The sequence below is a fragment of the Trichechus manatus genome, unplaced genomic scaffold (genome assembly GCF_000243295.1).
Source record: "Trichechus manatus latirostris isolate Lorelei unplaced genomic scaffold, TriManLat1.0 scaffold00015, whole genome shotgun sequence".
Classification (NCBI taxonomy): domain Eukaryota; kingdom Metazoa; phylum Chordata; class Mammalia; order Sirenia; family Trichechidae; genus Trichechus; species Trichechus manatus.
In genome coordinates, this window is record NW_004443951.1 from 10,659,029 (window position 1) to 10,673,257 (window position 14,229).

The following is a 14,229-nucleotide window of genomic DNA, read 5'->3' on the forward strand; positions in this document are numbered from 1 at the left end:
GTGCTGCTATTCTCACTTAAGATGAAGGCTTACAGAACAAAATAGTTTCTCATTTAACAGTTACTACAAATGTTGCCCTAGGACAATGGTTAACAATCTCACAACACGTCAACAATATCCTTACTCAGCCTTGGGTTCCTTATCACCAGCTTCCTTGTCCCCTTCTGCCTTCTGGCCTTTGTCACTGGACTACTGTACCTCGTTAGTCTCATTTGGTTTTATGGGGCTGTCCACTCCCAGGCTAAACGGTGAACCTTGGAGATAATGTCACCACTGAGCTAAAAGGGTGTCTGGGGTCCATACTTTTGGGGTTGCATCTGTTTTTTGAAACATCTCAATTGGTATTCCATCAATTCCTAGAGCCTTGTTTTTCACCAGTGCCTTCAATGCAATTTGGACTTCTTCCTGCAGTGCCGTCAGTTCTTGATCATGTGCTACCTCCTGAAATGGTTGGAAGTCAACTAATTCTTTTTGGTGCAGTGACTCTGTATATTTCTTCTGTCTTCTTTTGATGCTTCCTGCATTCTTTGGTATTTTCCCTGTAGAATCCTTCAGTATTGCAACTCAAGGCTTAAAGTTTTTCTTCAGTTCTTTCAGCTTGAGAAATGCTGAGCATGTTCTTCCCTTTGGTTTTCTTACTCCAGGTCTTTGCACATTTCATGGTATTACTTTACTTTGTCTTCTCCTGCAGCCCTGTGAAATCTTCTTTCTTTTTTTTTTTTTTGGATATTTTGTTGTGCTTTAGGTGGAAGTTTACGAGGCAAATTAGTTTTCTAATCAATGATTCTCACAGAAATTTTTCCGTGACATTGGTTGCAATCCCTACAGTGTGTCAGCGCCCTCCCCATTTCCTCCCTGGGTTCCCTGTTCCATTAGTCTGGTTTCTCTGTCCCTCCATTCCGTCTCATTTTTGGTTTTGGGCAGATACTACCCTTTTGTTCTTACATAGTTGATTTTCTTAAGGAACACATTCTTCACGGGTGTTATTGTTTTAGTTTGGTAAAAGGTTGCCTTCAGGAGTGTTTTCAGGTTCAAGTTAGAAGGTTGTCTTAGAGCAGTAGTCTTGGGACTTCCTCTAGTCTCTTTCAGGCCAGTAGTTCTGGCTTTTTTTTTTTTTTTTTTAATTTGAATTTTGTTCTACATTTTTTACCCATTCTAACTGGGATCTTCTATTGTGGTCCCAGGGTCAGAGCGGTCAGTAGTAGTAGCTGGGCACAATCCAGTTCTTTTGGTCTCAGGTTAGAGGAGACTGTGGTTCATGTGGGCCATTAGTCCTTTGGACTAATTGCTTCCTTGAGTGTTCATTTTTCTTCATTGTCCTTTGCTCCAGGCAGGAAGAGACTAATAGTGGCTTCTTAGATGGCCATTCGCAAGCTTTTAAGACCCCCAGACGCTACTCACTGGGCTAGGATGTACAACGTTATCTTTATGTACTGTTTTTTGCCAGTTGACCTAGATGTCCCCCGAGACTATGGTCCTTCGCCTTCAAGTCCATTAGTTCAGTCACGGTATCTAAGTACTTTCTATAACTGTGCCCCCATGTGCTCTATTATATATATGAGCATACATGCTGTATTTATAAATATGTATATAGAAATATCCACAACCATACCCATATTTGTACATTTGTGCACTCCCATATGACCTCACTCACATATTTAGCATACATATTAGCCTGTGTATCTACTCACAGATTGTTATTACTGTTGTTTTAGGATTATATATATTATAACATTTACTGTAGCTGTCCTTTATTCTTTCGTACCACTCAGTGTCTTCCTTTGCCTTGGTCTGAATGGGCTGACTTCCCCCATTTTGTGTATTGCCTTTCCCTTTACCGGAGTTACCATTTGTCCATTATCTTGTTAGTGATTTTCCTTCCCTCCTCTCCCATCTCTAGTAACCATCAAAGAATGTTTCTTTCTGTGCATAAACCTATTCTTGACTTTTTCTAATAGTCTCTCATAGTATTTGTCCAATTGTGATTGACTTATTCATTCAGCATAATGTCCTCCGAAGTCATCCATGTTGTGAGATGTCTCACAGATTCATCATTTTTTATCGTTGCATAGTATTCTGTTGTATGTATGTACCACAATTTGTTTATCCATTCATCCATTGATGGACACTTAGGTTGTTTCCATCTTTTTGCTATTGTGAATAATGCTTCAGTGAACATGGGTGTGCATGTGTCTGTTCGTGTGACAGCTCTTATTTCTCTAGGATACATACATAGGAATGGCATTGCTGGATCATATGGTAATTCTGTTTCTGGCTTATTAAGGAAGCACCATACCGTTTTCCATAGTGGTTGTACACTTTGAAATCTTCTGTTCAGCTCTTTTAATCCATCATTTCTTCCATTCGCTTTAGCTGCTCTACATTCCAGGGCAAGTTTCAGAGTCTCTTCTGAAATCCATTTTGGTCCTTTTCTTTCTTTCCTGTCTTTTTAATCACCTTTTGTTTTTTTCATGTGTGATGTCCTTGATGTAATCCCACAACTCGTCTGGTCTTTGATCATTCATATCCAATATGTCAGATCTGTTCTTGAGATGGCTCTAAATTCAGGTGGGATATACTCAGGGTCAGACTTTGACTCTCATGGACTTGTTTTAATTTTCTTCAGTTTCAGCTTAAACTTGCATATGAGTAATTGATGGTCTGTTCCACAGTCGGCCCCTGGCCTTGTTCTGACCAATGATACTGAACTTCTCCATCATCTCTTTCCACAGATGTAGTCGATTTGATTCCTGTATGTTCCATCTGGTGAGGTCACCATGTATGTTGTTGAAGAAAGGTATTTCCAATAAATAGGTCATTGGTCTTGCAAAATTCTATCATGCAGTCTCCTGTGTCATTTCTGTAACCAAGGCCCTATTTTCCAACTACTGATCCTTTTTTGTTTCCAACTTCCACATTCCAATCACCAGTAATTGTCAGTACATCTTTGTTGCATATTTGAGTAATTTCAGACTGCAGAAGTTGGTAGAAATCTTCAATTTCTTCATCTTCGGCTTCAGCAGTTGGTGCGTAAATTTGAATAATAGTCGTATTAACTGGTCTTCCTTGTAGGTATATGATTATTATCCTGTCACTGACAGTGTCGTGTTTCAGGATGGATCTTGAAATGTTCTATTTGACAATGAATGTGACACCGTTCCTTTTCAGTTTGTCATTCCTGGCATAATAGACCATATGATTTTCTGATTCAGAATGTCCAGTACCAGTTCATTTCAGCTCACTAATTCCTAGGATATCGATGTTTATGCATTCCATTTCATTTTTGATGACTTCCAATTTTCCTAGATTTATACTTTGTGCATTCCATGTTCCGATTACTAATGGATGTTTGCAGCTGATTTTTCTCATTTTGAGTTGTACCACATCAGCAAATGAAGGTCCCAAAAACTTTACTCCGTCCACGTCAAGGTCAACTCTATTTTGAGGAGGCAGTTCTTCCCTAGTCATATTTGAGTGTCTTCCAACCTGAGGAGCTCATCTTCCAGCACTATGTCAGCTAGTATTCTGCCACTATTCATAAGGTTTTCAGTGGCCAGGTTTTCAGAGGTGTATCTCCAGGTCCTTCTTCTAGTCTGTCTTAGTCTGGAAGCTCCACTGAAACCTGTCCACCATGGGTGACCTTGCTGGTATTTGAAATAACTGGTGGCATAGTTTCTAGCATCAGAGCAAACACACAAACCATCACAGTATGACAAACTGACAGACAAGTGATAGGATGTATAGAATTATGTAATATGAGGTTACATAGCTAATAAGTGATGGAGTAAGAACTCTTCCACTAGGTCTATCTGAGTTCAAACCTAGGGCTCTTTCCACTGCCCCAGAATGCCTCGTATCTTTAAACATGAATAGGAGAAAGGAAGTTGAGAATTCAGACTTTTGAGTCAAACCTTGACTTAAGTTGAAATCTTTATGCCAGTGTCTAGGGTTATGACCTTGAGCAAGTTATTTAATTTTGCTAAATTTGTTTCCTCAACAATAAATTGTAGTTAATTATAGTATGTTTGTCACATGATTTTGGTAAAAGGATGAAATTAAAGTACAAAAAGTCCTTGGAATATAGTTCCTGGCACATCCTAAGTATTCAGTAAATGGTAATTTAAAAATAATAAGAGTTTGTTTAGGGAGCAAGTCTGTGGAGCATTCTGGGCAGAGGGAACTATCAATACTAGAAAATGGAGGTTAAAACACGCCATATTTGGGGAAAGACAAGTGGTTCCATATGGCTGGTGCTTGGGAAGTGGTGTGAAGTAAGACTAAAAGCAAATCGTGTAAGCCCTTACAAAAGTTCTGGAGAGGTTACGGTAGAGATACAGTTTTACGTATTATCTACATAATTTTAACAAGTTAAACTGATTAAACAGTTACAAATAACTAGTTTTTCTAATGAAGTTTACCTAGAAAGAGATTACAGCCGAAGAAGAGCACTGAGGCTAAAACCCTGTAGAATACCTACCTCCAGTGAAAAGTGTGAGAGGAATTCAGGAGCTAAGAAGAGAATTTAGAGAATGAAGCATCAGGGAATTGAGAAGGAAAGAGAGAGAGGGAGAAGGACAGGTTCAAAAAAGATGTGTAATGAGTAATATCTCATTCTCCAAAGAAGACATGTTTGACAGATAGGCTTTGAATTTAATATAGGGACAAGATTTTTGGCTGTTTGTGAAATCATGAGCTGTTTTAGAATGGGGACAGAGGCGAGTACTGCAGGGAATTAAGTACTGTTGTAAGTAATACTGACCAAGTGGAAAACATTTGAGAAGAAAAATTGGCAATAAAAGGATGGTAGATAAAAGATGAGGGAAAATGGTTATGTTCCCCCCACCCCCAGCTTCAGTAAGGTAGCTGAGCATGTTTTTAGATAGAATAGAAAAAATTATTATAGAGGAAGTGATTGAAGATGTGAGGGGGGAAGTAATTGATAAATTCACAAAAGAGAATGAGTAGATGTAGAATGGGAAAAAGGAGGGAGCTTTCAAAGGAACTTGAGGTACAGAGGAGGGAATTGGGAAAAGTTTAGGTCTGATTACTTCAGACTTCTCAGCCCAGTAGTAGAAAAGATCATTTGAAGGAGAGAGAGTTGGGGTTGAATCGCCATCTTGTGGGAAGGCGAGGACATTTAAAAAGAAACTGTGGTTGATTTGCAGTTCACTTTAGTGGATTTTAAAAAATACATCTCATAAAAAAGGGCATGGTGGCATAATGATTTTCTTCAGTGGGAAGCTAGCTATACTGTAGTGTTTAAGAGTTAACTAAAAATTAAGTTGGAATAAAATTGAGCAGAGATGTTGGTATCCTGTTGGATGTAATGCTGTCTAATAAACTTTCCTTACTACTGTGGCAGAAACCCAAAAGTTGAAGTGGCAATTTAAAAGAAATACAAGGCATCTGGTGAAAATACCCACAAAGCCACAAATAATCTTTGATAGTTAACCTGATAAATCTTTAGATTTTCATCAGTGCAAGAAAAAAAGTGAATCTTCATTCTGGTTGGGTCATTGTCTTATTTGCTTGCATATTCTTTTTGGAGACGTTCTAGGATAGTGAAAAAGCAATTCGCACTGACAGAGTAACCTTGGACAAATTGCGTAACTTTCTTGTACTCACCTTCATTCTCTGTAAAAAGAGGATATATCAAAAATTATACCTGATGGCATTATTAAGGATTAAGTAAGATGGTATGACAAGCATCCGGTACATGGTAGATACTCAGTAGACACCGTCTTAAAGCCTACGGTGTACTCTTTAATACCTCTTAACCAAGAAAGCACCCAGGAAAGGAATTCTTCTCATTCAGACTCTCTTTTTTTGTCCTGGAGGTCTGTTGGTTCTAGTTCTTCCATTCTGGAAAAACAAATAGAAGCTTCTCGCTTGCTTCAGCCCCACTCCATTGACTTGCCTCATCTTTCTTGATCTCCTCGGTGCGATTGAATCAGAAAAGCAGAGTGTTTCCGTTATACTGTTCTAGCTATACTATGCTGCCAGCGTAGTTGGGGCCAGGGCCAATGTGGCAGAATGGACCCAGTCTCTTTGGTGCTGAGCAAAAAGAAGGGCCTCTGGGCTAAACTAGGATTGTCCAGCTATTTATATTGCCCACCCTGGCTGGGAACTAGACCCTTTCCATTAAAGTTCTGGAAAACGGCATTTTTCTTTTAACTTTATGGGATATCTGGGTATATCAGAGGTCAACAAGCCTACCATAAAAAAAAAATTGGGGTCAGGTAATTTTGGCAAATGCTATGTGTTATATTTGCGTCTCAACTTCACGTACCAGTTAAATGCTTTGAGAAATAGCATAGTAAAGAAACCTGTTGAACTTTGCTCACCAGCAACTATTGAACTAGAGCTCTGTTTTTGAAGAATACTTACTAACATCCCATGGTTCTTCTGGTTGCCCATCTGCCTTTTTCCTTCAAGTGCCTAACCTCAGAAAGAGGTTGCATACCTCCCAACTATGTTGAGACAGGTAAGCTCTGGGAACTTGTGTTCCCACTTCTTAACATCTCACTCTTTGGTTTATGATCTTTTTAGCTGAACTTCTGTCTGCATGCTTGTTTGGACTGATTTGTTCTTTTTTCCTATGTAGCCCAGTGCATGGAAGGCTAACAGAATGGAACACAAATCAGGATCCCTTTCCTCTAGCCGGGAGTCTGGTTTTACCAGTCCAATCTCTGTTACCAAACCAGTGGTACTGGCTGGTGGTGCAGTTCTAAGCTCTCCCAAAGAGGTGAGTTAAGGGTAAAGCAGGGCAGCCCTTTCTAGACTTTCCATTTCCCATTCACTTATGCTAAGATATACAATGTGACACGTATAGCCCTAACTACCACTTTTGTAGCTGAGCGTAGCTGAGAATTATTTCTTTACTCGTGTTTCCCATTAGCATCCAGAGGTGGGCAGTAGCTGGGTGGGATAATTGCTCTGTGATAGAATAATGTTGACCTGTGTTATCCTGGCATTCTATTAGTGTCTATGGAAAGATTAAATGAGGTGCTGGATCACCCAGGTTCCCTGGGTGGTATAAATGGTTAACACTTTCGGCTGCTAACTAAATGGTTGGCAGTTCAAGTCTACCCAAAGGTACCTCGGAAAAAAGGCTTGGCAGTCTACTTCCAAAAAATAAGCCATTGAAAACCCTATGGAGCACCTTCTATTGCTGACACACATGGAGTTGCCATGAGTTAAAATGAACTCAGTGACAACTGGTTTGGTTTGTTTTTATATCAGCCAGTCTGTCTTAACTGTAAAAACCTTGCATGCAAAGCAGAAGTCTTTTTAAATGAAAAGGATTATTTTGATAAAAACAGAGTAATAAATAGGCTATCAGATTCTGGAAATCAATGCTGTATAGAAATAACCCCTAGAATCCCAGTTCCTGCTCTTTGCTGTCAGGAGCAAACTATTTGTGATATTTGCCCAGAGTCCCTCCAGCACCACCCCTCCAATTGAGATCAGCTCATCTCGTCTGACCAAGCTGACCCGCCGAACTACCGACAGGAAGAGTGAGTTCCTGAAGACTCTGAAGGATGACCGGAATGGAGACTTCTCAGAGAACAGAGACTGTGACAAGCTGGAGGATGTAAGAGCAGAGGGGTTTTCTGGGACAGCATAGGGTGAGGAAAGGAAGGGCTTTGCCAGTGTTTTCCTTTGTTATATGTCTAGAGTTTTTATTTTAAAGGGGAAAGGTATAGCAAGTTTTAAAATGTACAGAGATTTTGTCTGTGAAGTAACAGCCTAGTAGATAGAGCCTATAGGAAAATGAGTTTAATCCTGGCAGAAATTTCCATGACAGATGCCCTGGGACTCAGTGTTCTTGGTCAAGGGCAGCACCACCATCAAATCTTGATTTGGTCAGTGCTGTAAGAAGTAGGTGAGTTAGAGAAGCTTTTATTAGTTAAGATTGTATTTAACTGTAATAAAAGAAAAATTTGGTAAACGCAACTATAAAACAAGTAAGAGGTTTGTTTGTGTCCTGCAACAGGAAGGTAGAGGTAGGCAGTCCAAGAGTGTATGGCAGCTCGGTGTCATTACAAAATCCATAACTTTTGGTCATATTGGACTAGGATGGTTATGACCTCTAGGCATTCTATCCACGTTCTGTTTAGGGAAAAGATGTCTGTCCCTTTTTTTTAAAGCTTTCTTAGATACCATACTTAGCAATTTCTACTTATACTTCGTTGGCCAGCTGTCAGATAGCCACTCCTAGCTGCAAGGGAGCCTAGGAAAATAAACTTTTTTTAGGTGAGCACATTGGTCCCCCTGTCAAACAATCAAAGTTCTGTTAGTAAGGAAGAACAGGAAATGTATATTACATAAGTATCTAGTAGTTTCTGCCACAGTTGACATAACCTAAAATTAAGAAAGGGTGGTTGTCAGTTGATGTCCTTTGGAAATCTTAGCAAGGTGAACAAGACCTCATTTTTAAGTGGGGGAAACCTGGGGACAGAGGCTGTCTTCTGGAAAGCACTTTTCTGGTTCTGACTCCTCGACCTTGTGGGTTGCTTATCTTGCCACAAAGAATTGTTAAACCAAAGCTTCCTTCCTTTGCCTTCCGGCAGTTGGAGAACAGCAGTACACCTGAGCCAAAGGAAAATGGAGAGGAAAGCTGTCATCAGAATGGCCTTGCTCTCCCCATAGTGGAGGAAGGGGAGGTCCTCTCGCACTCTCTGGAAGCTGAGCACAGGTGAGTGAGAATCGAATCACAGGGCATGCTGTGTATGGCCTGCAAGGTCCTTGGACATACTTGAGAACACATATCAGATCAAGTCTAGCATACAGAGAGAAGTCCAGTGAGCACCATACCTTGTTCTCTCTGTATGCCCCAGGTTGTCCTTTGCCCGCTGAGCATTTCCTTTCAGACTCAGTTTATGGCTCCAGCAAGAGATGGGAGAGGAGAGGACCTGTTTCCTGAAACTCGTGCCTGGCGCCTTAGCAACCTCCTGGCCCCAAATGAGCAGTTACCATAAGACTCCTTTAAGGGGTCCCAGAACGCATGAGACCGTCATGTGTAGAATGTGTTGTTTGAATGAGGGTCTTGAACACAGCAGCCAGCTGTCTGGGCAAGTAGATGGTAGGTGGGGCCTGCAAATATGGCGGTTCCTTCCTGAAAGGAGGCTCCTATCCAGAGGTGACAAGGTTTTGAGGGGGCTGACAGTGCAGTGCATTTGAAAGAGAACTTAGGTACATGTGGAAATGTGCTAATTTGGCTTATAAGAAACAAAAGTGAGATTTCCTCCTTTGTTTTGATCTATGGGACAGAGGGCCCTTATGGTGTTTGTTTCTTTTCTGCTGCTTTTACTGTCCTATAGCGCTTGTTCTCTAAACGGTGGATGTATCCTGTCCTCCCCCAATTTAATTATGAGCACCTCCGTAGCCATAATTAAAACTTGTCCCACTGGGTAAAAGAGAAAAACCAAGTTCCTTCTCTAACTTCTAAGCAGATCCCAGTGCTCCTAGGCAGGGTGAAAAGTTATAGGCTGCCCGCTCAAGCTTAAAGGTATCGTATTTTCTTTGCCCGTCCTTCTGCCTCCACCAGGTTACTGAAAGCAATGGGATGGCAGGAGTATCCCGAAAATGATGAGAATTTCCTTCCTCTCACAGAGGATGAGCTCAAAGAGTTCCACATGAAGACAGAGCAGGTATGCTCATAAACCTTTCCTGGAGACCAACTAAGAACTAGGAGAGAAAGGAATCAGGACAGTCCTTCCCTTAGGGAATCCTGGTTTAGTGTGAGAGGATAACCTTAGGGGGGAAAAAAAAGTTACTTAGGACAGTACAAGTGTAGGCATCTAACTGCTTGGGCAGTGGGGTCTCCAGTAGTGGGTACAAAAACCAGGGCAATAGTTAGCAGATTTGAGAAGTAGTATGTTCTTTCATTCTCACACCTGAATCACAAGGTCATGTTCCAAAGTTAACATTCTGAGCCCCAGAGCCCTTGGGCAACTTAGGGAAACAGGCTCATCCTACCTTGCTTCCATCTCTGTGGTTTCCTCCTGGTACTCTGGCCAGAGGAGCTAAGAAACCAGAATTTAAATTTATTCAACAAATGCCTGGATGTTTTCCATTAGTAAAACACTGCCAGACCCTGAGGTTTATAGCAGTGAACAAGACAAAATGGGTTTTCTACAAACTTCGTGGAGCTTATATTGTGGTGACAGGTATTTAAAACATAAATTACAAGTGTGATAAGTTTAAAGGGAGATGTTACAGACTGACTGACATTAAGACCATGCTACTTAGAACTGTGTTCCTGAGAGCTTGTTAGAAATTGGGGATCTCAAACCCTACCCCAGACATACTGAACAGAATTTTAAAAAGTCTTTTCGATGATTCATATGCACATTAAAGTTGGAAAAGCCCTGCTATAACATACTAGAAGATGAGGTGATATTCCTAGGCCTGGCCCTTCGCAGGTCCCATGGACCAGTATAGCTGTTGATGATTTTTCTTTCTCTCCCATGCTTCCCCACACAGCTAAGAAGAAATGGCTTTGGGAAGAATGGCTTCTTACAGAGCCGCAGTTCCAGCCTGTTCTCTCCTTGGAGAAGCACTCATAAAGCAGAGTTTGAGGACTCAGACACAGAAACCAGTAGCAGTGAAACATCAGATGACGATGCCTGGAAGTAGGCATATAAATGCTCACAGTTAATCTGACCCAGTAAACTCGGCTTGTGTGTTTAGGGAGTATACAAAAGAAATCATTCTTTTCCTTTTCTTATGTTGTTGTTGAATACTTTATGCACAAGGGAAATAATTATATCCCAAAGAGAGAGAGATTGGCTTGTTTAGCTTTTGTTGTTGTTCTTCCCTGTTTTCTGCTTAATAGAGAGAAGTTTGTGTGGTGGGAAAGATTTAAAATATATGTGTATATATATATATATATATATACATACATATATATATATACACACACACACACACACACACATACACTTACAGTATCTATGGGGCGATGCACAGGTGGAAGCTGGCAGTGCAGAGAGGAGGAGACACTGGTCTGCAGCAACAGCTTCTACTACCAGCCCTTGGGGCACTCACTCACCCCTGTGCTCAAGCAATCATTGTCAATGACAAAGTGACTATTGAAGTTATAATTGTATTAAATTAATGCTAATAATTTGGATATTTTATTTTATTTTTGGCTGCTCGGGTAACTTTAGCCCTTAACCAAGCAAATGTGGTTTTCTTCTTTTTTTTTTTTTTTTTTTCTTTTCGGGTACAGCTGTAAAATATTTGGATATAGGAAATGTTGTGTTATTCTTGCAGCCTTGATATTCAGGGTGGATTGTAAAATATAAATTTTTGTGAGATTTCAAAGATTAAGATTATTTTGATAACATTATTTACGGATTTAAAAGATGTGGCTATCACAAGTCTGTTATGAGGGGGAAAACTGCATAAAATAACTAACTTGGAATAAATATTTTGCATCAGTTTGGATTGTCTTGTGTAAGAATATTTTCTTTAAAATTACATGAAATGGATTTTTTTTGTTGTAGTTAAATTAAGTTTACATTTCAAGTTAGTCTCCCATACAGAAATTTTTTTTGCATACATTGTTATGAGACCCTAATTGCCCACCCCATTCTGCGACAGCACACTCCTCCTTTCCGCCCCTGATTCTCCATGACCATTCAACCCGCTCCTAACTCTCTCTGCCTTCCCATCTCACCTCTGGACAGAAGCTGCCCCTTTGGTCTGTTGTATCTACTTGACTCAGAGGGCACACTCCTCACGAGTATCACTTCATGTCCCACAGTCCAGTCCAATCCCTGTCTGAAGAGTTGGCCTCGGAAATTGTTTCAGTTCTGGGCTGATAGAGAGTCCAGCAGCCATGCCTTCTGGGGCACCTCCAGTCTCAGACCATTAAGTCTGGTCTTCGTACTAAAATTTGAGTTCTGCACCCCATCCTTCTACTGCTCCGTCAGGGACCCTCTCTGTTGTGTTCCCTGTCAGGAAGGTCATTGGTGATAGCCAGGCACCCTCTAGTTCTTCTAATCTCAGGCTGACGAAGTCTCTGGTTTATGTGGCCCATTCTGTCTCTTGGGCTAATAGTTCCTTGTGTCTTTGGTGTTCTTTGTTCTCCTTTACTCCAAGTGGTTGGGACCAATTGATGCATCTTAGATGGCCACTTAGCAAGCTTTTAAGACCCCAGACGCCACTCACCAAAATAGGATGCAGAACATTTTCTTAATAAGCTTTGTTATGCCAATTGACCTAGATGTCCCCTGAAAGCATGGTCTGCAGACCTCCCATCCCTGCTACTCTGTCTCTCAAACTATTTGATTGTATTCAGGAAACATCTTAGCTTGATTTAGTCCAGTTGTGCTGACTTCCCCTGTAGTGTGTGCTGTCCTTCCCTTCACCTAAGATGATTCTTAATCTACTATCTACTTAGTGAATAACCCTCACCCTCCCTCCTCACCCCCGTAACCATCAAACAGTGTTTTCTGCTGTGTTTAAACCTTTTCTTTAGTTCTTAGAACAGTTGTCTTATACAGTATTTGTCCTTCTGTGACTGACTAAATTTACTCAGCATAAGTTCCAGCTTCCACCGTGTTATACGATGTTTCACAGCTTCATCATTGTTCTTTATCATTGCATAATATTCCATTGTGTGGATATACCATAGTTTGTCCATTCATCCGTTGATGGGCACCTGGGTTGCTTCCATCTTTTTGCTCTTGTGAACAGTGCTGTAATGAACATGGGTGTGCATATATCTATTCATGTGATGGCTCTTGTTTCTCTAGGATATATTCCAAGGAGGGGGATAGCTGGATCGTATGGTACTTCTATTTCTAGCTTTTTAAGGAAGCGCCAAATTGATTTCCAAAGTGGTTATACCATTTTACATTCCCACCAACAGTATTTAAGTGTTCCAGTCTCTCCACAACCTCTCCAGCATTTGTTATTTTGTGTTTTTTGGATTAATGCTAGCTTTGTTGGGGTGAGATGATACCTCATTGTAGTTTTGATCTGCATTTGTCTAATGGCTAATGATCATGAGCATTTCTTCATGTGTATGTTAGCTGCCTGAATATCTTCTTTGGTGAAGTGCCTGTTCTTAAATGGATTCTTTTTTAGGAGAAATGTTTTTAGAGTCTGTGAGACTCTGAAACTGGGTACATCTGTTTCTCCTTTTAGCAGATACTTTTTTGATGCAGAAAACCCTATGCAAAGTAGTGTTCCTATGAAACCTTTTGTAAGCCGAAAACGGCATAAAGCAAAGAAACAATTTATGTGGTAAGAATGTTTCAGCGTTCCCAAACTCAAAAAATAACCTACCAAATAACACACACCTTAGGACGCGTCTTGCTGACTGATTCACAAAGTAAATCAAGATAAAGCACAGATGCTCACAGACACAGTTCAAAGCTATGGCGGCTTGATGCTGAGATACTGCATGCAGTTCCCGGGGAAGGAGCTTGGTGACGCCGCTCTTGCTGCCCAGGTGCACAGCACTGCCTTTTTAACGGTTCACTGCAAAACAAACACAGAACACTGTTTCTGCTTTTTGCATTTTTTTCATAAAAGCGAAAATCCTTTTTGGATTTCTTTTGGTTATCGGAAACAGATACTAATGTAGGTCTTTCATAAAAGCGAAGTGGCATAAAGCAAACTTTCAAAAAGTGGGGGATACCTGTAATAAAATTAGAAACCCAATTTTCCTTCCCAAAATCATTTTTGACTGCCGGTAAATTTACCAAAGATCCCTGGTGGTGCAGATGATTAAGTGCTATGCTGCTAATCAAAAGGTGGGCTGTTCTAACCCACCCAGCAGCTCCGAAGGACAAAGACCTGGCAAACTGCTTCCGTAAAGAGTACAGCCAAGAAAACCCTGTGGTACAGTTCTATCACACAGGTAGCTATGAGTCGGAATCTACTGGATAGCAAGCAACAGCAAACGACAATGTATTTACCAATGTGCATGTGTTAAAGAAGGTCTGTATGGCAGATAGGACCCTCCTGTTAATACAAGAGCATGAGGAGAAGGGGATTGTGGTAGTACTAGTTGGATAACCAGTGGAGGAAGCAAGCTCTTTTATTCCACAAATACTTCCCAAGCCCCTGTTTTAATGTCTCAGGCATGCAAGGAGTGCCCAGCCTAGCAGTAGGAAAAGTAAAAGTTACCATAAAGAAGATGAAACCTTTGGCCGAGATGTGATGGACAAATCAATTTATTTATTTTAACAAAGAGAAATTTATTTCTTC

General features: G+C 40.6%; 1 protein-coding gene across 6 annotated transcripts in view; it reads left to right on the plus strand.

Annotated features, from left to right (window-relative positions):
• GPBP1L1 (GC-rich promoter binding protein 1 like 1) overlaps positions 1 to 10,896 on the plus strand; it is a 66,717-nt gene extending 55,821 nt beyond the window's left edge. For all 6 annotated transcript variants that reach the window (XM_023727120.1, XM_004371795.3, XM_023727117.1 and 3 more), the window contains 5 exons: positions 6,605 to 6,745; positions 7,436 to 7,594; positions 8,574 to 8,698; positions 9,551 to 9,653; positions 10,489 to 10,896. In XM_023727120.1, the coding sequence (XP_023582888.1) occupies positions 6,605 to 6,745; positions 7,436 to 7,594; positions 8,574 to 8,698; positions 9,551 to 9,653; positions 10,489 to 10,641 (681 nt within the window). In that variant the 3' untranslated portion in view covers positions 10,642 to 10,896. The remainder of the gene's footprint in view (positions 1 to 6,604; positions 6,746 to 7,435; positions 7,595 to 8,573; positions 8,699 to 9,550; positions 9,654 to 10,488) is intronic.
• The last annotated feature ends 3,333 nt before the right edge of the window (positions 10,897 to 14,229 follow it).